We start from the raw sequence: 27,424 nt of genomic DNA on the forward strand, positions 1-27,424 counted from the left end.
TTAATATAAGACAACATTTCCTTAGAACACTTTTGATTTAATGCAATTGTATTTATATTAATTTATATATTAAATCCATATATGTTAAGACTTATTTTGAGAATTTTGCATCTTTGGTTTAAAGTTTTTTCTTTTTAATTAAGAAAACTTTGTTTATTTTGACGAATTTGTTATAATTTGGATTTTTTATCTGGCATTTATTTGTACGTGAACAGCTTTATTAATATACCTCAAATAGAGAATGAAAATTTGATAAATGAGATCTGTATCATAATTTGATATGTTTTTGATCCTACACTGTTAGAAAAATATGTTTTTCATATGCTCCGATATAAACAAAATGTGTTTCGGGCACAATTTTTAAACACAATATATTTAAGTGCTAACATGTAATGTTCCTAAACTAACACTAAATGTTTGGGACACATATGTTAGAATATATTATGTTTGGGGCATGAATGTTTCATAAAAATAATATGTGTGAATGTCAACATATATAAATTTACAAATTTCGAGTAAACATATATATGTTATGATATTTTATTCAGAGAGCGACAGAGATGGAAACCGGGAGGGTTTACGAAAGATATCAACATAACACAGCGAGAGAATCAAAAGAGAGCAATTTCTGTGAAACTGCTTGTATGTTGTTTCGGAAAACTGTTTTATAATAAGGCCAAAAATTTGATATGCTTAAGTCTAAATATTATTTAATTTGAATACTCATGTAAAGAGAATAGACATTCGGAAGCGGGCAGTAAGTTCGAGTTTGAAGAAGTTTATTTTCTTTAAAATGAATTATTAAAGAAAAGTAAAAGGCAAAACAGGGTCATTTTAGAACAATAATACCAACTTAATACCGGCCTTAACATAAGGGTAAAAATGAAATTAAGTACAAAACACGATAAGTTTTAAATGCATTTAAAATGGTGTTAAATGCTAGTAAAAAACTGTTCACGCCTAGCTAAATTTATGTGTATATTATAAAATTATTTATGTATGTTTATACTCGACTCCACGCTCTTCTTTTGTTAGAGTTTTTGAATTCCTTCCAAAATTTCAAGCTTTTATACAAAAAACAGTTTTTTGTTACAAAATTGTTATTTTTGCAATAAAAAATAATATTTTATACAAAAGCTCAGTCCATTTCGTTTATAACAAGCACTGTTCTTTTCTGACTGTAAATCTTTAATAACACACATTTCGAAGTTTCATTGTAAAAATTTAATTTAATAATATAAAAATATAAATACAAAATTTAAAAAAAAAATTGGTATTCGGTCGGAGTAGGGATTGAACCCAGGACACTTTGCATGCAAGGCGGACATGCTAACCACTGCTCCACGTGGCCAACAAATATATGTTTCTGTGGAATAAAAGGTGCCAAGAAATAAACAAAATCGTGGAAGTGAAAATTATGTGAGGGAATGAGCACAATCTTCTTTGGGGAAAATTCTTCCAAGCATATAATATTTTTGGGCTCAAAATGCTTCCAAACATATAATATTTCGGCAGTATCCAATAATATATGTGCTTCCTGCAAAATATGTTTGGAACATATGTTAGAGAAGCCATTTTTTCTGAGGGTGTAGATTTAAAACTAGATAGGTTCCTAAAGCAATTCTTCATATTTAAAAAGCCACATCTTTGGATCTTAATCACTTTTTAAATGAGATAGAGAGAAATTTTAGAAATTTAGATATAGAGAGAAATTTTAACTAAAGATTAGGATAATACCAAGTGTTATTTGGTAAAGGGTAAGTGATGATAAAAACTGCTATTATTGACTGGTATCCTTTCAAGTAGCTGACCTTTATTTTATATCAAAATAACGTGACTTTTTATACCCTCCACCATAGGATGAGGGGGGTATATTAACTTTGTCATTCCGTTTGTAACACATCGAAATATTGCTCTAAGACCCCATAAAGTATATATACTCTGGGTCGTGGTGAAATTCTGAGTCGATTTGAGCATGTCCGTCCGTCCGTCTGTTGAAATCACTCTAACTTCCGAACGATACAAGCTATCGGCTTGAAACTTGGCATAAGTAGTTGTTATTGATGTAGGTCGGGTGGTATTGCAAATGGGCCATATCGGACCACTTTTACGTATAGCCCCCATATAAACCGACCCCCAGATTTGTTTTGCAGAGCCTCTTGGAGGAGAAAAATTCATCCGATCCGCTTGAAATTTGGTATGTGGTGTTAGTATATGCACTGAAAAAAAAGCATGCCCGGTTCCAAAGATTTTGTCTTTACACTGAAAAAACAGTGAACCCACCAGGAAGAAAAGTTTCGGTTAATTTTAGAAAATTTTGAATATTTGTAGAAAATTTTAACTAAGCAGTATTACAAACGTTGGCATCACGCCTATGCCATAAAAATAAGTAAATATTTTTCGAGAAATTCAAGAAAATTTGTTAGACATAACTAAGATTTTTCACTTGTTAAAGAAAATTTTGTAGTTTGAAGGAAAAACTTGGAGTTCAAAATTGCAAGAATGTCTTTAGTGATATACGAAGTTCATGATGAACACATTTTTGATAAAATTTACAAATTTAAAGAAATTCTGAACTATATTGTGGAAGGTACGAATTTAGTTAATCATTATGCTTCATTCGAGTTTATTTTTTTCCTCGGGTTTAGTTAATTTATCTAACGTAAACAAAAAATAATTAGAGTAAAGGAAACTTTCTCCAAACATAATAATTCCATGAACTAAAATAAAGTTAAATTGGCTTTAGTGAAATAGAGAGTTCACTTTTTTTTGAGTGTACTTTAAAAAATTTGGTATTGATTCCGAGCCAAAGAAGCGGACAATACAAGTAAAGATACTTTTAAGACACAATTCTCTTTTAAATTTGGGTTTTGTGTACTTGCTTCTAGGAAGCAAAATTTAATTTTTCGCTTCCTCAGCTTTTTTTCTTCATATGCTACCAAAGTCCTTTAAAAACTAGTTAACGACAACTTTATTTTCCACATTAAGACTCGACTTCCAGTAGAAATTATGCTATGTTTCAAGCAAAAAACTTCTTTAAAATAAAGTTTTGAAAAACATGTCCTATATTTGAACGATTATTTTACTTTGTAGTCAAGATGCAAAAAGACAACAAATTTAAAGACAGTTTCATTAATTTTAAAGAATTTTTCTGAATTATTAAAGTAAAGTTGACCTTAGCCCAAACATTTTTTCTTTCATGTTATGATACCCATTTTTAATTAAAATCACTTAATTATAAGGACAATACGACTTCAGTGAAAAGTTTTTCGACTTTTGGACAAGGAAAAAAACTTTATATTAGAGAAATGCGTCTTCTATGCTAAGCAAAATTTGCATTCGTATTTCAAAGACATGAAATCTTTGACCTCACGACAATATTTTTTTCAGTGTGGTCTACAACAACCATGCAAAAATTGGTCCATATCGGTCCATAAATATATATAGGCCTCATATAAACCGGTCCCCAGATTTGAACTCCGGAGCCTCCGAAGAGCAAATTTAATCCGATCCGGTTGAAATTTGGTACGTGGTGTTAGTATATGGTCTCTAACAACCATGCAAAAATTTGTTCATATCGGTTTATAATTATATAGAACCCATATAAACCGATCCCCAGATTTGAACTCCGGAGCCTCTTAGTGGAGCAAAATTCATCCGATGTAGTTGAAATTTGGTACGTGGTGTCAGTATATGGTCTCTAACAACCATGCAAAAATTGGTCCATATCGGTCCATAATTATATATAGCACCCATAATAAATCGATCCCCAGATTTGACCTCCGGAACCTCTTGGAGGAGCAAAATTCATCCGATTCGGTTGAAATTTGGTACATTTCGCTAGTATATGGCCGCTAAAAGCCATGCACAAATTGGTCCATATCGGTCTATAGTTATATGTAGCAAGTGGCCAATCATAAATTGGTCCACATCGCCAAAAATAATCTACCAAAATTTTATTTCTATACAAAATTTTGTCAAAATTTTATTACTATAGAAAGTTTTGTCAAACTTTTTTTTCTGTAGAAAATTTTGCAAAATTTTATTTCTATAGAAAATTTTGTCAAAATTTTATTTCTATAGAAAATTTTATCAAAATTTTATTTCTATAGAAAATTTTATCAAAATTTTATTCTTATAGATAATTTTGTCAAAATTTTATTTCTATAGAAAATTTTGTCAAAATTTTACTTCTATAGATAATTATGTCAACATTTTATTTCTATAGAAAATTTTGTCGAACTGAATTATATACGTCTTTAATCGGCCGTTTTTTTGGTTTAATATATCCCCCGTATGGACTAACTTACAATTTAGAAGATGGTGTTAAGGATTTTTTAAGATACCTTGACATCGGCAAGTGTTACCGCAACCCAAGTAATTCGATTGTTGATGACAGTCTTTAGTAGAAGTTTCTACGCAATCCATGGTGGGGGGTACATAAGATTCGGCCGGGCCGTACTTACGGCCGTATATACTTGTTTTAATTTTAACTACAAACAATTTTCAAGTATAGAAACATTTTGGGGTATATTTATATGAAGTGCCCATATGTAATAGGTACTTTTAGTTAATGTGGTATCACAATGGACTGAATAGTCTAAGTGAGCCTGAATCTTAATCGGGCTGCCACTTTAACCTAACCTAACCTATATGCATATTTAAACACGCTTAAAAATGTCTAATTGAATTTATTTAATTTAAAATGGACAATTCCCATATACACACAAAAAACTTTTTTTCTGATTCAATCACGAAATTAATTGATCCAATTATTTTTTTAATTGAAATGTCTTCAATCACAGAGATGATAGTATCAATAAAAAAATTAATTGACAGCCAATTAAAAAATTAATTGATCCGAATAAAAAAAACAATTGATACTATTAATTTGTGTGATTGATTTTTGTTTCAATTAAAAAAATTTGTTGAATCAATTAAATTTTTAATTGAATATTTTTTAAAACTCAATTAAGATTTTAATTGGAAAAATGTTCGTGAATTTTTTTTCTGTGTATTTCTGTTTTTTTTTTTTTAATAGTGATTTGTAAACTATTTGTTTTTATATACGATCGTGAGTTTGGGTTCATAGTGGAATTTTTTCAGACTGTTAAAGACCCTACATTATCAATTCGAATGTGCTTCTTCGTAGAGTAGTAAAGTGACAGTTTTTCGCAAGCTCACTTACAACGTTTCGGTTTCTGTAAAAAAATTCTGCATTTCTAAAAATTCGCACGAAATGTATCATTCGCTATAAAAAGGGGCACAACAATTTAAAGTGGCCCATAAAATATACGAAATAAATGCATATGAATAAACCTAACAACTATTTTTATACCCCGTTCATCCAAAATCTCTCATAGAGAATCCAATTATCGAAAATTTTCTTTGCATATTTTCAGGCGGTACATGTTCTCCATGAAAAGGGGAAATGTAATATCAAATTTAACCCGTAAACTCTCTTAGACTTCCAAAACGAAGCCGATCCATTTTTGTCGGTGTCAAATTTTGGTAGCGACTGAGCTGATACAAATTACAGTCAATTGTCCATTAGAAAATATCAAATTGAAGCTACGCCAACCGCTTTTAGATTAATTGTACAACCAACCAGACAATCAAATTGTCATTTTAATCTTTCTGCTGTGTATGGGTTTTGCTAAATTGTTATAGAAACGGAATATTGAATTAGTTTGTATAAAAATTTTATTTTTTTTTTGACCGAAAATAAAATAAATATAGATTTTAAAAAATTTAAACAAATATTATTTCATTAATTGGCGGTAACATTTCAGTCGGGATTGGCGATCAATGTATGTAAACGTATAAACGTATGTAGTATACCACCATCCAATGGTGGAGGGTATAAAAATGTCGTTCTACTATTTTTGCACATAATACAAATTTGTATTACAAAAATTCCAATAAAGCAAATTCCATGACAATATTCCTATGACTTAATATGGAATAAACTCTAATATATTTATATATATATATATCTAGAATGGGTGCAGCATGCGAACGCAACTAAACATTTCAAATATAAATTCCTTTTCTCGTATTTAGAAATCATCTCGTAAACATAGTTTAGGCGTTGTCTCTCCAAAGATGGAACATTCACATAAAGGAAGAAACATCATGTTACCGACATCTCACAGGAAATTAATGTTGTCAATCAAAATGGCGTACAACAATGTAGTAATAGACAGTAGAGCAGAGGGTGTGGAACTTTTTGGAGAGAGAAAAAAAAAATGGGAATGACATGTGAAGGCGAAAAACATGGACGTTTACACTCAACGAAGTCATTGATGTTGAGTAATAACGCAGTTAGTGGGTAAACACATTATTACATGGATCCCAAACGATGCCCCTAATATGTTGGAAGTTATTTTCCACATAAGTAGTATATGTATATTTACACACAGAGAAGATATTGGTTGAAAATCGATTGTTGTAATGAAAATTCTGCATTTAGAATGAAATCACAGTTGTGTCAATCTATTTACTTTATTTACAACCATTATTTGGTTCTTTCTACCTTTCGGAGCTTATTATTATAGATTGTTGTTTGAAATACAAGTCAAATGGTTGTCTGAACTAATTGCCTCTCTATTGAAAAATTTTGATCGAATTCGATACGCACAACCTACCTTATAAAACCTTCATAACCGTCATTTAGTATTCAGCTCTTACAATTGATAGTCACAGCCGAATTCCGTTGGAAATATTTTTAAATGTCAATATTGTTATTATCAATTATTCAATGTGGAAGGAAAACGTGTTTTATTTTTATATAATTAATAATTAATATAAGAACCACTGAAAACTGAATATTTGTCAGCCATTTCTAAGTTTATTTAAATCCTCGTGAACTGTCTGTCAAATATTTTCACGAACTACTCGCGCAATCATCAGGATACTCAATGCTGCGAGCCAGATAAACAGTGCGCATCTTCAAATGTTTGGGATCAAATGGAGATCGAGTTATATACTCGTAAAGTATTAGATGTGGAACAATTTTCTTGTGTTAAAGGGCAAAAATATAAATCATGCAACGACTTTAAAGGGCCTCTGATGGAAAAATCCATCTCCACGTCATTGTTTTATTAATGAAACCCCAAAGGAAGTGACCAAATGTTTTTGAGCACTGATGTGACATAAATAAAGCTAGTTAATGGGGAATAAGGCGTAACTAATTAAAATATCGATTTCCAAGTGTACATTAAGAAAAATTACAATGAAATTAAATAAATACTTTATTCCAATAAAAAATATTTCATTTATGAAAAAGCATTAGCTAATGCTTTGGGGCGGAGCACAATGTTAGAAAACAAAGCATTTTTATGCAATCTCGTAAAAGTGCATTTATGATTTATCGGTCGATACATATATATTAGAGATATAGGAAATTTTGAGTCATTATTGTGGTGATTTTACAAGGAAAATCGTACACCCAGAAAAAAGTGCCTTCGAAACTAAAGGAAAAAATTTTCAGCAATATAGTTTATCTATTTTATTTCCATTAAGGTAATTTTTTGTGAAAAATAATAAAATTTACTCGTTTCAGTAAAAAAATCCTAAACTGTAAGCAGTTAGGAATAGTTCATTAACTAGAATAAGGCATGGAATTTTACTCATACTATTTTCTTCGCTGGGTATAAGAATTTACTACTGAAAAAGAAAATTTTATTCACCGATAACAAAGCATTCGTAAAAATAAACAAAAACCGAACTAAAACCAAGTTTCCTCAAAATTAGTAAAATTTCTTATAAAATGATAATTGCGACTTCCTTTATAATAGAAAGTTTTTCATACATACGAACAACACTTGGCATAGAAAAATATTTTAGTTCATTCGTACTAAGAAGTATGCAATCCTTTCAAAACTTAAGGAAACACACTTGTTAGAATATAGGAAATTTTCCTAAATTTCTATTGTCTACCTGTAATCGATACCTGTCATCGTAATCGATGTGTTTGCGCGTGGGTGTAATCGATATATTTGCGCGTCGGTTGTTTTTTTAGTTGGAATCGCGTTGTTTTGGTATACGGAGAGATTGTTAAAAAATAATATGGTAAAATAATACACTCAAAAAAAAGTGAACTCTCTATTTCACTAAAGCCAATTTAACTTTATATTAGTTCATGGAATCATTATGTTTGGAAAAAGTTTACTTTACTCAAATAATTTTTTGCGTACGTTAGTTAAATGAACTAAAACACAGGAAAAAATTATACAAAAATAAAGCATAAAGGTTTCCTAATTTCGTATTTCTCACAAAATAGTTCATTATTTCTTTAAATTTGTAAATTTTACCAAAAATATGTCCATCATGAACTTCGTATGGCACTAAAGACATTCTTGCAATTTTGAACTCCAAAATTTCTCTTAAAACTACAAAATTTTCTTTAACAAGTGCAAAAACTTAGTTATGTCTAATAAATTTTCTTGAATTTGTCGAAAACTATTTACTTATTTTTACCATATCGGAGTGATGCCAGCGCTTGTAATACTGTTTAGTTAAAATTTTCTAAAAAAATTCAAAATTTTCTAAAATTAATCGAAAGTTATCTTTCCTGGTGGGTTCACTGTTTTTTCAGTGTATAATAAATAACAAATAAAATATATAAAATATTTGTTATTTTAAATTAGTGAGAAAAATTTTCGTTTTTTTTTTAATAATTCTATCATGTTCGTGATAGTGTATAAAGAAAGAAAACACCAGCAGAATAACAACCCTTTCATTTGTCTTCATTTTGGAATCTTCAATTATCAGGTAATATTCAGTGACGCTAACCTTTTGGAACAAAAATGTTTTATGATTTTTTATATTTGTAAGTATTGAAATTGTAAAAGGAGGAGAAAATCGTTAGGCAGCAACTTATTAAAAGTGAAAAGTACAAGAAGAAGAAAAAGTGCGTTTTACAGTTGATAATATCACACGGAAATTGGAAATAGTGGAATAATAAACTAATATTTCAAAGAGATTCGATGCTGTTGATTCTTAATAAATATATTCAATATATTAATAAAACATGTCTTTTATTGAAGATAAAATTGCTTATAGAAATAAATAAAATTGTATTTAAAAACGAAGGTAAGCAGTTCTAATTATGAAGTAAAAGTTTTACCACAAATGTGTAAGATTTGTCGAAATGAATGAAAAAATTTCAATAAAATCATTCCATATATGAATTGAAATTAGTTAAATTTTTTCATTCTGTAGTATAGTGGTATATAAATATAGGAAAATGTTAACTAATATATGGAATGCATTATTCCTAATTTCTACGAAAATCACATCGTTCAAACAAATAAAAATGTCTTTGGCGCTATACGAAGTTCAACTTTCTTCACAATGAGTTCATTTTAACTTAAAGAAGGGGTCACTTTTTTCTGGGTGTAGTATTTTGGTCTTATTTGAAGAACATATATATTGGGTCTTTATCTAAATCTGAACCGATGTGGATGAAATTCGACACACTTAAATATATAATATTAAATATTCTCTCCACGTAAAATATCTCTAAAAAATGCACTCAATCTCGTTGAATCTCGGAGGTAAGATGTGGGTATTCTAGCCATATTTCCCCTAATGCAAAATCATATATATGGGAGCAATATTTCAATCTGAACCGATTTTGACCAAATTTAGCCCACATGATAATTGTACTCTCTGTGCAAAATTTTTAAAGTTTCGGAGATAAACTTTGGCTTCCGAGGCCACATGAATCTAAATATATATATGGGAGCTATATCTAAATCCGAACACATTGTTAGAATGTCAATTTCGTATATCGGAGTAAAACTTTTGCCTCTGTAGTTATAAGAGCGTAAATGGGACAAAAGATATATTTGGAAGCTGTATCTAAATATGAACCGATTTTGGCCAAATTTGGCATGCATACCTTGAATGCTAATTCCACTATCTGACCAAAATGACACTTAACTCGGAGTGAAATTTTGACCTCCAGTGGTCATATGAATCTAAATCGGGCGAAAGATATGAGTGCTATATATAAATCTGAATCGATTTCAGTCAAATTTATCACACTTCTATTAATTGTATTCCTTCCCCAAAATTTGAAGCATATAAGAATAAGAATATCGGGCGAAATATATATGTGGGAGATATATCTAAATCTGAACTGATTTCTTCCAAAACACACTTGTGCAAAATTTCAAATAGATTGGATTTAACCTGTGACCTAGACTTTAATTACAAAAATGTGTTCACAGACAATCGGACATGGTTAGATCGGCTCAGATTCCGACACTGAGCAGTATTGTAAAAGACTCTATGTATCTATCTCTTCTCCTTCCATATGCACTAATTTATAATACCCTGTTTGGCGCAGGATGTAAAAAAATAAAAATATTTTTTTACAACACAGTGGTAAATATTAAACTGCACAAATTGTAGAGGTGTGCAATATTTTACTCATGGTCACGAACATCTAGGACGAAAGATTTTTACTCACGCACGATATTTTTGGTACGAGTCACTTTCACGAACCCTCACTCAGACAAATCTTTTAAAGGCTCACGTCCGCACACCCACAAGTGTAAACATTTTATTCACGCATACTCACGATCAGAAATGTTACGAAATCTCTGTAAAGTCTCATACATACTCGTGGCTCAAGAAAATTGTCTCGACTTAGAAATTATCGCCTCACTAAAGAAAATAATAGACGTTATTAGTTTTATGGTCAATCCTATTCTTGCCAGAATAATTTAGCTGGTGAATCTGGCTGACAACGTAAGCATTGAAATCGAGATTGTTACTAAGCTTTTAATATCATATGTGTGGCTAAAATTGTAAGCGAATTCAATTGGTAAGCGTGAGTGCATTTCTTTATTACTCACGCACACTCACAAATAGATTATTTGCGTGACTCGCGCTCATGCATGACCTTTAATCACACACACTCAAGCTGTTGCCATAAGTACAATTTACGTAGGTAACAACAATTTTGTGTCACGTACACAACTTAAATAAAATCTGCTCCTGGACGTACAAAATTTCAATCATATCTCCCATATCAATGAACCGTCAAATATTCACATAAATACTCCTATCACCCACATTTTACCCATATGGGATTGAATCCACGAATCGCTGCCTTCCACATATAGAGCATAACCATTAATCTTTTATCAAAAACATGCACCTTTCCCTTAAAATAAAACAACTTATATTTTTGTTTGACCGTGTTTGCTCTTGCAAAATTTTTGTAAGATCAAATAAATATTTGACGGAATGTGGCGCAAATATTTGCCATATGGTGGTCACACTATGATCAAACATGGTAAATATTTATTTGATGTCAAACATCTTTCTTTGCCGAAAATCAGCTGTTTTGTTGTTTGCTTCAAACAAAAGTTTGTTGGTCAGACTATGGCAAAGAAATATTTGACAGTTTTGATCAAATATTTGACTAGTCTGACTGTAGCTTCACGCTTTCCATGGTACATAACTAATTCCGTATTTGCAAGATTTACTCCTAGACCATACTCCCTTGGACACTTCCCATTCATCTGTATGGTTTTCTTTATGATATCTCTAATTGTATCTGGGAATTGATAGCTACTTTCCAAAATACATAACTCCTTCTTGGGGATTGCCTAAAATACCTTAAATACCTCTCGTCATTCGGAGTTCTCCTGTTAGACCTCGTATCGCTTCACCAACATTTGAAGTTGGCAATGAACTTATGATTGAACTGCAACAATTTTGCTCTTGAAATATGTTTCTCCTGATCATATTCTCTCACTCTCGCTTTTTCATAGTTGGAGGAAATGGAAAAGATCTAAACTCACCGGAACTTATTGAGCTCTTCATAAGAGTACACATATTGAATTTTGTTTTGATTGCACGCAGAGAAGGAATATGATCACCCCAGACATATTTTGGGAGCAAAATATTATTTTTGGACGGTGAACATGGAACATTTTTGCCGCTGAAATGTTCTTTTCTCCGCAAACATATACATGGGTGCCGAAATCAGATACATAATTTTCGAGAAAATAACATTTTTGAGACAAACATATTCACCGTTCAAAAATAACATTTTGCTCTTGAAACAGGTTTGAGATTATCATATTCCTTCTCTGGGTGTGGATAATAAGTGTGTTTACAATTGTGAGAATATATTTTTCAGTATAGAGTCTTCACGATATGTAAATTCTCCAAATTTATTCTTTATATAGAAATGTTGCATCAAGAAATTGTCTCAGTTTGTCGGTCTCATCTAAGGTGATTGAATGAATTGTGTTCTCAAGTGGTGCTTTTGTTCAAGTGCCTTTGGCATTCCCAGTTGCAATGTCCTTTTATGTTTGCCTATCTTACCGCATCTGTAGATAAGTGTGACGATAACAGTTTTGTGCTTATTGCGTTGATGTCACTTTCGCATTAGATATTTTTGAGATTCTTTTTTTTCAGTTGTTCGGCCTTGTTGTGGCTTGTACTCGATTTCAGTTGCTATCCAAACACAATTATTGTCAAAGAATGAGAGAAGTAAGCTTAAGGGTAAATTTAAAAATTTAGCTAAACAGGGAGTCTGTATTAATCCGAGTGGTAATCAACATTCTTGAAATTTCTATTTAGGGCACTTAAATATTTGAAAGCCGTTGAATTTAATAATTTTAGGGACAATTATGGGAAAAGGATTCACGTTGAACCTACATTAGACTAAAGAAGTGGGATTGCTGATAAGAGGAAGCAGACTCCCTGGAAGGGTCTGTTTGACCAATTGTGGATTAATCCAAAGTTTTTTTTTTATTATTTCAGAAGGCCAAGTCAATTGTATGTTTTCGAAATTCCTTTATTTTGCTTAATGATTTCAATGAGCACCAGAAATATCAAGTCCAGTTTTACACATACCTATCAGTATATCAGAGTCGTTCCTCTTTCCATTATTTATTCGTGAAAAATTCTTTCTTGAAATTCCGTTATCGACTACTACCATAACCCTTCTAAACATAAACTTGATACTCTTGGATCTATCTTTTAACCTGTTTGAAAAATACGTTTGTCCGCAGATATAAAATAGGACTCCTTGGCGGCAGTACATGTCAATCGTTTGATATTTAGGTTAGGTATAATGGCAGCCCGATATTTTAGACTCATTATTCCATTTAGTCCATTGTGATACCACAGTGATGAACTTCTCTCTTATGACTGAGTCCTGCCCGATTCTATGTTTATCTGAATGACAAGAGACTGAATTTTTATAGCCGAATCCGAATGGCGTTCCACACTGTGGTGAAACCACTTAGTGAAGCTTTGAAACAGAAATGTCACCAGCATTACTGAGAGGGCATAATCCACCGCTGAAAAACTTTTTGGTGTTTGAAAAAAATTTTTGTTAGTCTGTATGAAATTGTTTTTACACCCTATAAAAGAATCAACATTTAGTTATCACAAAAAGTATATACTTTTCTCCCAAACAAACAAATGTGAATCGATATTTGTTTATCTAAAATTTCGTTGGGAGGAAAGAATTATTTTTTTTGTATGTATGTAACCAAATGATATTGTACCAGAAAACACGATTACAGAGTTTTATACCGTTTGTTAAACGAACCATAACAAAACAAGTATATACGGCCGTAAGATCGGCCAGGCCGAATCTTATATACCCTACACCATGGATTGCATAGAAACTTGTACCAAAGACTGTCATCCACAATCGAATTACTTGGGTTGCGGTAACATTTCCGATGGCAAGGTATCTTAAAACTTCTCTCTTAGAGGCTCCACAAGCTAAATCGGGGGTCGGTTTAACAGGTTGGCTGATAAGTCCCCGGTCTGACGCATAGATGAGTCCAATCGACAGTCGGCTGAGTGAACAGCGACCGGTGAACCGTCTCCGAAGCGTGGAAAGACTCAAAAGTCCGCTGGCAAAGTAATGGCCTCTGTTTTTTGGGATGCGCATGGAATAATTTTTATCGATTATCTTGAGAACGGAAAACCCATCAACAGTGACTATTATATGGCGTGGAGCGTTTGAAGGTCGAAATCGCGGCAAAACGGCCCCATATGAAGAAGAAAAAAGTGTTGTTCCACCAAGACAACGCACCGTGCCACAAGTCATTGAGAACGATGACAAAAATTCATGAATTGAGCGTCGAATTGCTTCCCCACCCACCGTATTCTCCAGATCTGGCCCCAGCGACCTTTTCTTGTTCTCAGACCTCAAAAGGATGCTCGCAGGGAAAAAATTTGAGGTGATCGCCGAAACTGAGGCAAAACCGAAGAGTACTACCAAAATGGTATCAAAAAATTGGAAGGTCGTTGTAATCGTTGTATCGCTCTTGAAGGGAACTATGTTGAATAATAAAAACGAATTTTGACAAAAAAATATGTTTTTCTTTGTTAAACCGGGGACTTATCAGCCAACCTGTTATATGGGGGCTATATATAATTATGGACCGATGTGGACCAATTTTTACATGGTTGTTTGAGACCACATACTAACACCATGTACCAAATTTCAGCCGGATCGGATGAAATTTGCTTCTCTTAGAGGCTCCGCAATCCAAATCTGGGGATCGGTGTATATGGGGGCTATATATAATTATGGACCGATATTGACCAATTTTTGCATGGTTGTTAGAGACCGTTTACTAACACCATGTACCAAATTTCATTTTGCTCTTGAAACATGTCTGAGGTGATCATATTCCTTGTCTGCGTGCAGTGTTGATACACTGAAAGCAGAGTTTTCATTTCTGAGGAACGAAATTTTTTACAAAATCAGAGTTTATTTGGAGAAAAATATTTTTCTTTGAGTGTAAGTGTTGTAATTACTTTAACATAATTTTGTTTTTGGGATTTAGGGCCAATTATATCTAATTATGGTGAGTAGTAACCCAACCTTCAATAGATCTTAGATCATCAAACAACTGCTCTCGTACCATCACATTGGTTATTTCCACTCTTGACCTTGAAATATTGAAAAAACAATTAATAATATTTTTGTTTCTTTAAGGGATTGTAAAACAGTAAATACCATGCCTTAATTACACATGCATTTATAAAAAACATTGAAAACACCTTAAATAGCAATCATGCAGAGCCAAGATTTTAAATATGTAACAGGTAAAGATGCAAATAAAAACATATGTACATATGCATATCTACATAAATATATACATACATACATATATATAGAATCGTGCACACACATATATATACATACATATTCAAGTCATTACAAAGCCCATCATCTTACTTACATAGCTCAATTAAATTATAAATTTAATTTGTGTGTGTGTGTTTGTTTTGTATAAGCATTGTAGAGTACTTAGAGTGGAGTGAGTACCATTTGATTTGATTGTGAGATTTGGTGCTTGTATATATTAATACTTACCGGCGTACTGGAATTGATAAATTATCAAAACTGCGTGACATAAGCGAAACATCTTGACTAGCCCTACGTGACCTATATATTTTAATAAAAAACAAACGAAAAAACAAATAAACAAAATAATAATAAAAGAAAACAAAAATAAAAATAAACCAATATATAAAAAAAAATATATACAAAATGTTCTCTTTTGCAATATTTTAGTTGAATATGCAAAACTTAAAAAAAAAACACAAATCGTTGGTAATACGCCATTAAATTAACTGTAACCGTAAACAAAATATTGCAAAAGAAAACTACTATGGAAATTTTGTGAAAATGATGTCTTAAAATAAAAGAAAAAATATAAAAAATTTGTAAGCAAATTTAAACAAAGAGTTCTTTTTGTGATCTAAGTCATTTACTTAAGGACAAAAAAACTCGTTGGAGAAAATCGTGATTATGGTATCGATGTTCATTTGCCTTTAAAGGGCAGCTATAGTACAGCTATATTACAACCTCACAGTGCAATCGTCTAATTATCAAGTAAATTTATTTCATTCGATTTATTGAAATATAAAATAATTTAACTTGGATTAATTTATTTTCATGGAATTCCTTTCAATTCAATTGACCCTGGGCCTGTTCCAAACCGAAACTTTTTACTAGTATTGGTAAAAATTTGACGTAAACCGAGGTGAGTATAATTTCACTAGCCCAAGGGGCTAGTAAGAAATTTGACATTTGTTGGAAATTCTTTACATATACAACATCACTAGGCTTGGCATGTTTTGATTATATCAAAACAAACAAAAAGTTAGTTTTATTTTTTAAAGAAATGAGTACACCAAATTAGCAATGATTTTCACCATAGTAAATTGATATCTCACCATAGTAAAAAGTTTCGATTTCGAACAGGCCCTTTGTATGGAATATATTTTTTGAAAATATGATTTTTAGTTTTGCTGGAAATAAATAAATTTGAATTAAATTTAGCTTAATTTAATGTGATTTAATTATATTTGAATTTAGTTTAATTTAATTCATTTGAGTTCAATTTAACTACACTTACTTTAATTTAATTCTAAGTAAATTTATTGAATTTAATTAATAAATTAATTTATTAATTGCTAATTTTTAATATATTTGTTTGATTTTATTGACTATATTTTAGTCGAAATTCATTATAACATGGCAAAAGAAGTATACGGCCCGTGTAGCCTTTCTTCGAATTCGTTTCGACTTGGGTCAAAATATTACAAATTTTGATGCCGATTGGCTTCTTGTTTTGCGAGTTTTTGGGCATCGAATATTTGAATAAGGACAGCCATTATCTGCAATGCCTAATCGTACACGCAAAGTAAAAGACGTTTGGAAAACATGTATCGAAAACCCATTTCTTTTGGTAGATTTTTTTGAATTTCTTCGAAAATTTCAAACTTTTATCACAAAAAAAAAAAAAATGTCACAAAAAACTAATTTTTGATCCATACACAGCCCATTTCGTTTATATCAAGCACTGTTCTTTTTCTGATTTTAAGTCTTTAATGAGACACATTTTGAAGTTTCATAGTAAAAATTTAATATAAAGTCGAACATCTTTTCAGCATCTTTTTTGTGTAAGTGGACATGTATATGTAAAAACAACTTTTTGGTGTTCGGTCGAAGGATTGAACCCGCGACCCTTTGTATACAAGGCTGGCATGTTAGCCATTACTCCACGGCGGTCAACTAAATGTAAGTTTCTGTTAAATAAAGTATTTTTGCATCGGCTGGTGTGCGCCCAAAAATATGCTATATACATAAAATTGTCACACGTTACCAAATCGGGCGAATACGATGGGATATTGGTATGATTAGGAAGACGTGCGATGGACTACACGCTATATTGCAAGGATGCACTCTGGTTGTTTGCTCAACACAAGCGTAAATATATCACTGATAATGACATTGACATGCGATTTGTTCCAGATGTTATTAACAGTCTTGCTAATTACCTAGATATGTAGGATACACGAAATTTATATTTTAAAAATTAACCTTATAATTATAATATATTTTTCTTGCGTTTTTATTTATGCACGCAAAGAAAAAAAACGTTAGGAAAACGTGTACCGAAAACGTTTTTCTTTTGTTAGAGTTTTTTGAATTGCTTCGAAAATTTTAAACTTTTATCACCAAAAAAATTCGTTTGTTACAAAATTTTTATTGTTTCGATAAAAAAAAGTTATTTTTGAACCAACTACACAGTCCATTTCGTTTATATCAAACACTGTTCTTTTCTGACTTTAGGTTTTTAATAAGACACATTTTACAGTTCATAGTAAAAATTTAATATAGTAGAATGTAATGTTGAACATTTTTTCGGAATCTTCCGACCATGTCTGGAATATATGTATATAAAAAAAAAACACTGTGGTCGAAGCAGGAATCGAACCCATGACCCTTGGCATGCAAGTCGGACGTAGCAACCACTGCTCCACGGTGCCCAACTAAATGAATTTTTCTGTTAAATAAATTTTGCTTAATCGGCTCGTGGGCGCCGCAAGCTATGCTATATAAATATAACTTATATGGGTAATTGTCTATTGATGACAATAACGGCTACATAGCTCAGTGGATAGTGTGCTGGCTTACAAATTCGCGGTTCGATTCTCAGTCCAGGCGAAAGGTAAAAAAAATTTTAAAAATTTATAAAATCGTATAATTTCATCTACATTATTTGTATTACAGAAAAATGTGCTAAGAACTAAAAAACTTCGTGGAAGTGAGAAAGATGTGAGGGAAAATTCAATTAGCAAAAAAAAATTTTTTTTTGAGTTAGTCTTTATGAAATTGTTTTTACATCCTGGAAAAGAATAAACGTTTATCACAAAAAGTATATACTTTTCTTTCAAATACACTTCCTTTCAACGAAAAGCAAATAAGAAACGAACTTTGTTTGTCTAAAATTTCGTTTGGGAGGAAAGAATTATTTTTTTGCGTGTGGTTCTATAATTTCCATGTCGAAAACGAAGAGCGTGGGATAATTTATACTGTGTTGGAATAAAAAATTCTAAACTGGGTCAATGGATCTTATATCATCACATCTTCTAATGTGAGTGAATAATAATAACCTTATGCGTGCCAGGATTCTTCTTTGGGGAAAGCATTAAATAAACTCCAGGAAGTCTGTTAAAGGTTAAAGACCTTTTGGTATGCAACATGGCATAAATGAATATTAAAAACAAGTAAGGAAAGTCTAAAGTCGGGCGGGGCCGACTATATTATACCCTGCACCACTTTGTAGATCTAAATTTTCGATACCATATCACATCCGTCAAATGTGTTGGGTGCTATATATAAAGGTTTGTCCCAAATACATACATTTAAATATCACTCGATTTGGACAGAATTTTATAGACTTTTACAAAATCTATAGACTCAAAATTTAAGTTGGCTAATGCACTAGGGTGGAACACAATTTTAGTAAAAATATATGCGAAACATTTAAATCTGAAGCAATTTTAAGGAAACTTCGCAAAAGTTTATTTATGATTTATCGCTCGATATAAATGTATTAGAAGTTTAGGAAAATTAGAGTCATTTTTACAAATTTTCGACTAAGCAGTGGCGATTTAACAAGGAAAATGTTGGTATTTTGACCATTTTTGTCGAAATCAGAAAAACATATATATGGGAGCTATATAGCTAAATCTGAACCGATGTCAACCAAATTTGGCACGCATAGCTACAATGCTAATTCTACTCCCTGTGCAAAATTTCAACTAAATCAGAGTTAAAAATTGGCCTCTGTGGTCATATGAGTGTAAATCGGGCGAAAGCTATATATGTGAGATATATCCAAATCTGAACCGATTTCAACCAAATTTGGCACGCATAGTTACAATGCTAATTCTACTCCCTATGCAAAATTTCAACTAAATCGGAGCAAAAAATTGGCCTCTGTGGGCAAATGAGTGTAAATCGGGCGAAAGCTATATCTAAATCTGAACCGATTTGGCTGATATTTTGCAAGTTTTTCGAGACTCATAAAATATTCGGATGTACGGAATTTGAGGAAGATCGGTTGATATACACGCCAATTATGACAAGATCGGTGAAAAATATATATGGCAGCTATATCTAAATCTGAACCGATTTTTTTCCAAAATCAATAGGGATCGTCTTTGAGCCGAAACAGGACCCTATACCAAATTTTAGGACAATCGGACTAAAACTGCGAGCTGTACTTTGCACACAAAAATACACCAACAGACAGACAGACAGACGGACAGACAGACAGATGGACATCGCTAAATCGACTCAGAATTTAATTCTAAGACGATCGGTATACTAAACGATGGGTCTCAGACTTTTCCTTCTTGGCGTTACATACAAATGCACAAACTTATTATACCCTGTACCACAGTAGTGGTGGAGGTTATAAATATATATATTCTTATATCAACACTGACTAAAAGAATAAATAACATTTAATAACATATCGATTAAACAGTAACAAAATTGATGAGTACGACTCGCATACCTCATCAAAGGAAGCTAAAGCCCATCATTTCAACACGATAAAAGTAAAGAACAAAGGGCTTGTGAATGCACTTTTAATCGGTTGTAGTGACACTAAAGCGACACCATTGTTCATAACTTTTCCATTATTTCATTTAAGTCGATGGTGACAGTTTCAATGGGTGACGAAGTTGATGATCGTTGTACGTGACATATATAAAGTACGTCATGTAATGGCAAATACGTTGAGTTACATGATTTTGTTGACGTAGACATTTCAATAATTTCAATGCCAGAAATAAGCAATGACAATAATTTTCACAAATGTGTTCCCAGAAAAAAAAATTACAGAAATTGGAATTTCTTCCTAAGTCATTATTTTTAATGTGCATTGAAAAATATTCACCTAGAGATGGATTTAATTTTCACTTCACAAGAAGTTAATTTGATGTTATAATTAAAAATCCTTTATTTTATTTTTACAAATGAAAAGAGATATGTTTGCACGAATTTATTTCGGCATAAGCCGGCTATCATGTAAAACCTTTTTTCTGAAGGTTCGAGTGTGGTTTACTTTTGGGTTTAGTGAACTGCCTGAATTTATTCTGATAATTGGTTGATAGTTTTGCTGCATGTAGAGGATGCTGGTGAGGAATGTGGTAATTGCGAAACGTGCGTCCATCCAACCATCTTGCAGTCTATAGAGCTTTGCCCAAATAAATTTGACAAACATTCTTTTCCTCTATTGGTTAAGCTACACTTGTAATTTAGTCAATGCATGGTTTTAAGTTGAAATCAAAAAAACAACAACAATTTTTTGAAATAAATTTAAATTTTCTGAATTTTACTCACACGGAATTTATACACACGGAGAAGGAGTATGATCACCTCAAATATATTTCAATAGCAAAATGTTATTTTTAGACGGGGAACATGCAACATTTTTGTCGCAAAAATGTTGTTTTCTCGCCAAAAATTTATATGGTTGCCGAAATCAGATATATACTTTCCGAGAAAATAACATTTTTCCGACGAAACATGATTCAGGTGATCATATTCCTTCTCTGGGTGTAAACTAGTGAAAAGTTCTAAAAAAAAAATATTTGAGTCAACCGATACATTTCTCGGCAAAAATAAAATTTGCGATGAAATATTTGTGAGGTATTATTCAAAAATTTTTTACGTGGAGACAAAAGTTGATAAAAATCTGATTTTTTTTTTTAGTTTTTCCCTATTTGTTTTTAAATGAAATCCGAAATACTGCAATAACATCACATCTGAAGAACTAATGTAATACTAATGCAGCTGGTGGTTAAAAGATGACTTCTGCTTCTAAGCAAATTTTGCACCGCTTATATAAAACATAGATATATAATTTTATTGTCCCACAATTGTTCTTATAAATTGTTTTTAAGCCCTAACTTTAACTATATTATTATACCTTTAAATTAATTAAGTATTAAAAATAAATCATAGGCTATCTTAAGATTTTTTTTTTGCCTTCAGTTACATGCTACACGGTCAGAAATGTTACTTTATTTAGTCTAGAAATATAAGCGAAAGGGAAGTAAAAGACCAATTTATTATAGTACAAAATAAATTTAAAAAAAAAATTTGCTTACCAAAATTGTTGTGTTGTCGTTACAAAATTTTGCATTTTTGTACGAAATCCAAATTATTTGAACAAATATAAAAGTTATATCAATATTTTGATTTATATTGTCAATTTGAAAGCACTCAATTTAATTTTTTTTTTTATTAAATATTCCAATAAAAATATTAATGTTTGATAAACACTTGCAAATCATTTATCACCCTTATTGCACATTCAATTTTTAATTAATTTTCGGTCAATCATTTTGCCTTGTGTGTATTTTCAGTTTATTTTTAAATGAAATTATGGCATTTTTGTTTAATTAACCTCCTTATGTCAATAAAATGACAATTGATAAGACGGCGCTTATTATTTTAGTGTTTTTTATTACACATAAATTGAAAAATTGAAAACGTTTTTGACTGTAGGGATGTAAAAAGTGCAATATTGTTATATTTGAAATACCGTTAAGATTGATAATATCGTGTTATTGTGTGTTGTTGTTGCTGTACTTAAATATTTTGCATATCTCTTCATTGAATAAAAATGTTAACATTTTTTGTTTAGCCATTTGTTGGTTTTTTACTTCAAAAAAAGCTAAATTCTCTCAACTGAGTATCTCCAAGCATTTGATGTCAACGCTTGACAGTACTCCAGAAGCTAAGTGTAAACATAACAATCTAATGTCAAGTGTACTTTTTTTATCATACTTGGCAATGCGGTTTTTTCGACATGGTTTCCATTATCATAAAACTTTGCCCGTCACGTGAATTGCAGATACGGTAGAACATAATCGAAACTCACAACTACCTAATAAATTAAATACCAATAGTTTAATTATTATGAATATAGCATTCGTAAAATGTAATTAAATCTTTTGAGAAAAAAAATCCATGAATCCAATTGAAAAAATATATCACTTGGTTGTCTCTAACAAAACGTTTGCACTATGCTTGAAATCGATATTTTTCGAGATTGGCAATCATGTTTCCATACGAAAGTTTGATTGCAATTACCCAAAAAGTTGGTTTCGTTTATAGAGTGAATAACTTTTAAACTAAAAAAGATGAAATTACAACATATGTTTCTCTTAATAATTTTTCAGCAATATTTAAGACAGTAATAATTTATAGATTTTGTTTTGGTTTCAATCACGAAATTAATTAATCCAAATGGTTTTTGATTGAAATTTCTTCAATGGCAGAAATGATAATTTATTAAATAATTATTTATTAAATAAGTTTTTTGATGCAATTTTTCTCCAAGACTGATTTTCATTGAAAATTTGGTTAACAGTTCGAAGTATTTGGATGTTGTTTTTGTATAAGTGCCAGTACCTTTAGTAGTTATATAGCACTCATCTTAATTAAAAATATTTTCTATTTTTGTTATATATAATTTTATATTTACAAGTCGAAATAACGTAGTTCATTATTGCTATAAAACTGTTTACTTTTTTTCTGTGTATGTATTTTAGTCAAAGCCCACTATAAGTTAAGGGAAGATAATTGGGTTTGGTTTTCTGGAAATAGTGTTGTATAATCTATTTCTGGAAAACCAAACCCAATTATCTCCCTTTTAACTTTTAGTGCACTTCGACTAAAATACATACACGGAAAAATGTAAACGGTTTTATAGCAAGAATGAACTACGTCGTGCGAAAACTGAACTAACATTTTGAGATTTCCACAAAGCATTGTTAAAACCAAGAACATTTAATGCCCTGGTGTACTTTTTAACTATAACTCACGAAATTACACCTTCTCATAGAAGAAAAAATTAACTGAAACTAAAGAAGAAAATCATTGGCGCCAAATCATGTCCATTTTAACCATACAGTAGTTCATTCTTACAATTTTTGGGAATCGTACGAAAAATTTTGTTTGCTCTAGTTCATATTGAACTTATCTATACGGTCCTTGAACTTTATACCCACGATTAATTCATAAAATGTTTGAGACATATTTAAAAAACGGAAAATTTCATTAGGTTGTGGAAAATTTCGAAAAAATAATAAAATTTAACTAAAAACAAATATTTTTTTTCAATAAAAATAAGTTAAATTTAGCGTCGGATTTTTTTCGGTATAGTTTCTTTTTGTACTTGGAGACCTTTTGTATTTAGTATTCATAAGCGCTTCAAATTGCCAGACTATGAAGATGCTTCGATTTTAAATATTCCTTAAATTCGATACGTTGGCGTATAATGTTTTAAAAATATTCAACTAAATGTCTAGACTCTAGAGAGAGTAATAGGCACTGGATAATTGATTTTTTGTTGTAATGAATAGAAAAAATTATTGTCCTATTAATGAACTTAAGCCAAAATTGTAGTGGACATGCACGGTTGCCACTCGAACCAAAAATAATCTACCAAAATTTGGAGAAAATGTTACTAAAAAACTACGAAACAAAAAAATATTTCTATAGAAAATGTTGTCAAAATATTATTTCCATAGAAAATTTTGTCCATATTTTATTTCTATAAAAAATTTTGTCAAAATTTTATTTCTATAGAAAATTTTGTCCATACTTTATTTCTATAAAAAATGTTGTCCATATTTTATTTCTGTACAAAATTTTGTCCATATTTTATTTCTATAGAAAAATGTGTCCATATTGCATTTTTATAGAAATATTTGTCAAAATTTTATTTCTATAGAAAATTTTGTCAAATTTTTCTTTCTATAAAAAATGTTGTCCATATTTTCTTTTTGTAGAAAATGTTGTCCATATTTTCTATAGAGAATTTTGTTAAAATGTTATTTCTATAGAAAATGTCAAAATTTTATTTGTATAGAAAATTTTGTCAAAATTTTATTTCTATAGAAAATTTTGTCCATATTTTATTTCTGTAGAAAATTTTGTCCATATTTTATTTCTATAAAAAATTGTGTCCATATTTTATTTCTATAAAAAATTTTTTCAAAATGTTATTTCTATAAAAATATTTGTCAAAATTTTATTTCTATAGAAAAATTTGTCAAAATTTTATTTCTATAGAAAATTTTGTCAAAATTTTATTTCATTCGTTTTGTTGTTGTTGTTTTTTTTTTTTAATCATTGTTGTTGTTTTTGATTTCAGCTTAAAACCATGCATTGACTAAACTAGTTACAAGTGTAGCTTAACCAACAGAGGTGTAGCTTAACATCTGTTGGTTAAGCTACACTTGTAACTAGTTTAGTCAATGCATGGTTTTAAGATGAAATCAAAAACAACAACATTTTATTTCTTTAGAAAATTTTGTCCATATTTTATTTCTATAAAAAATTGTGTCCATATTTTATTTCTATAAAAAATTTTTTCAAAATGTTATTTCTATAAAAATATTTGTCAAAATTTTATTTCTATAGAAAAATTTGTCAAAATTTTATTTCTATAGAAAATTTTGTCCATATTTTATTTCTATAAAAAATTTTGTCCATATTTTATTTCTGTAGAAAATTTTGACCATATTTTATTTCTGTAGAAAATTTTGACCATATTTTATTTCTATAAAAAATTTTGTCCCTATCTTAATTCAATAAAAAATGGTGTCCATATTTTATTTCTGTAGATTTTTGTCAAAATTTTATTTCTATAGAAAATTTTGTCAAATTTTTATTTCTATAGAAAATTTTGTCCATATTTTATTTCTATAGAAAAATGTGTCCATATTGCATTTCTATAGAAAAATTTGTCAAAATTTTATTTCTATAGAAAATGTCAAAATTTTATTTCTATAGAAAATTTTGTCAAAATTGTATTTCTATAAAAAAATTTTGTCCATATTTTATTTCTGTAGAACATTTTGTCCATATTTTATTTCTATAGAAAAATGTGTCCATATTGCGTTTCTATAAAAAAAATTACCAAAATTTTATTTCTATAGAAAATGTCAAAATTTTATTTCTATAGAAAATTTTGTCAAAATATAATTTCTATTAAAATTTTTTTCAAAATTTTATTTCCATAGAAAATTTTGTCAAAATTTTATTTCTTTATAAAATTTTGTCCATATTTTATTTCTATAAAAAATTTTCTCCATTTTTTATTTCTATAAAAAATTTTGTCCATATTTTATTTCTATAAAAAATTTTGTCCATATTTTATTTCTGTAGAAAATGTTCCATATTTTATTTCTATAGAAAAATGTGCCCATATTTCATTGCCATAGAAAATTTTCTCAAAATTTTATTTCTATTGAAAATGTGTCAAAATTTTATTTCTATAGAAAATTTTCTCAAAATTTTATTTCTATAGAAAATTTTGTCAAAAGTTAATTTTTATAGAAAATTTATGAAGTACCTCTTAGTTGGAGAGGAATATTTTGCAAAATATACCAACACATCAAGAATTCTACCAATCTACCAAACAGTAAAAAATCTATAATTTTTGGTAGAATTCTACCAACTGTGGCCACCGTGCAGTGTTGCCAGGTTAGGGGGTTTCCCCCCAAATTTAGGGAGTTTTTCACGTTTAGGGGGATTTTTAGGGTTAACATTTATTTAGGGGGATTTTTGGGCGTACAAAAATATCTTAGACCTTATAAAGTGGAGCAATTCTCAAGCAAATTCGGAAAAATTCTGGCAGGAATTATGAGAAAAAAATGAGGGAAGTCAACAAGAAGATCCTAAATACAAGCAAGTATGCCATAGCATTATTTTCGTTATCTTTTTTAAACGCTTCTGTTGAAAGGGCATTTTTAATTTTTGCACAATTAGAGACAGTCATATTCTAACTTAGCAACTGAAAGCATTTTAAGAGAAAGCCTGCTTTTTAAATTGATATTGTATTATTACATCCAAAAAAAAAAAAATAATTTCTTCGGGGACGAAATTAAAAAAAAAAAAAAACGAAATTGTCTTTTGTTATAAAGTATTTTCTTAAAGAGCAAATTTTATTTTTTATTTACTTCAAAAGAAAACTTTATAGTTTGTATAAAGTTTCGTTTTTCAGAAAAGAAAAGGCTTCTTTCAGTATATATATTTGTGTTCAATTTAATTTTTAAAGTGTATCACTACAGGATTTTTTCACGAAATTTGGGACCCTTTTTGTACTTTTTACATTCTTAAATTGTTTGGGGGTTTTTGAAAAAAGCCTAGACCAATTTAGGGTTTTTTTTTTAAGATTTAGGAAATTTTTCAGAGTGTCCATGTTTGAGAGGTTTCACTGTATTTAATTTGGCTATTATTGAGACATCTGATTTGGAGGTAGCGTCATTTCTACACACAGAAAAAATTTGTTTTCTGATGCAATCACGAAAGTTATGCTATCATCCATAAAATTAATTAGAATTAAAAAAATATAATTTAAATAAAAATTAAAATTAGAATTAAAAAATATATTTTAATTAAAAACTTATCCAATTACTCGGCATTTTCAATTAACTTTTATGTGATTCAATTAAAAAAACACATAAACTCAAATACGTAATAACGTAAACTCAAATATTTTTTAACTGAGTCAGTTAATCGTATCAATTACCTTTTTAATTAAAAAAATTAAAATTTTCAATCATTGTCTTAGTTAACTTAATGTTTCTGACTTGATTAAAATGTTAAATGTATCAATTAATTTATTAATTGAAAAAAACTTCAACTTCAATTAACTTTTTAATTCGAAATATTTTGGTGATATTTTTTCTGTGTGCCATTATTTTTTAATTTGATTACAACTTTCATTGACTGGGGTATATTTTTATTTCGCATTTTTGCCTTCCCATAAGAAATACAACTAAATAGTTCTTATTCACCTAACGCCAGTCGCAATGGTTGTGTTTACACACTTATCACTTTTGTATCCGGATTTATCCTAGCCTTTTTTGAAAATTATGCTACGTATTCTCCAAAACATTTAAATATAGTTTTTGTTATGTCTCTTATACACATACTTATGTATGTATGTATGTAGGTATAAAAGTGTATTTATTTTGATACTACCATAGGGGCCACTACTGGTGCTACGCTGTAATAAGCCGATAACATTCGTGT

The 27,424-nt window shown here is 30.1% G+C and overlaps 1 protein-coding gene across 18 annotated transcripts in view; it reads right to left on the reverse strand.

Annotated features, from left to right (window-relative positions):
* Positions 1–27,424, reverse strand: part of mtd (TLD domain-containing protein mustard) — a 467,609-nt gene that overhangs the window by 148,997 nt on the left and 291,188 nt on the right. For 8 of the 18 annotated variants that reach the window (XM_075290858.1, XM_075290859.1, XM_075290857.1 and 5 more), the window contains exon 5: positions 15,377–15,448. The exons of 5 other annotated variants lie outside the window; for them this stretch is intronic. In XM_075290858.1, the coding sequence (XP_075146973.1) occupies positions 15,377–15,448 (72 nt within the window). Of the gene's footprint in view, positions 1–15,376; positions 15,449–21,480; positions 21,600–27,424 lie in introns of those variants that run through there. 5 more of the 18 variants (XM_075290870.1, XM_075290873.1, XM_075290874.1 and 2 more) reach the window with 5 other exon arrangements.

This window comes from Haematobia irritans, chromosome 1 (assembly GCF_050003625.1).
Source record: "Haematobia irritans isolate KBUSLIRL chromosome 1, ASM5000362v1, whole genome shotgun sequence".
NCBI lineage: Eukaryota > Metazoa > Arthropoda > Insecta > Diptera > Muscidae > Haematobia > Haematobia irritans.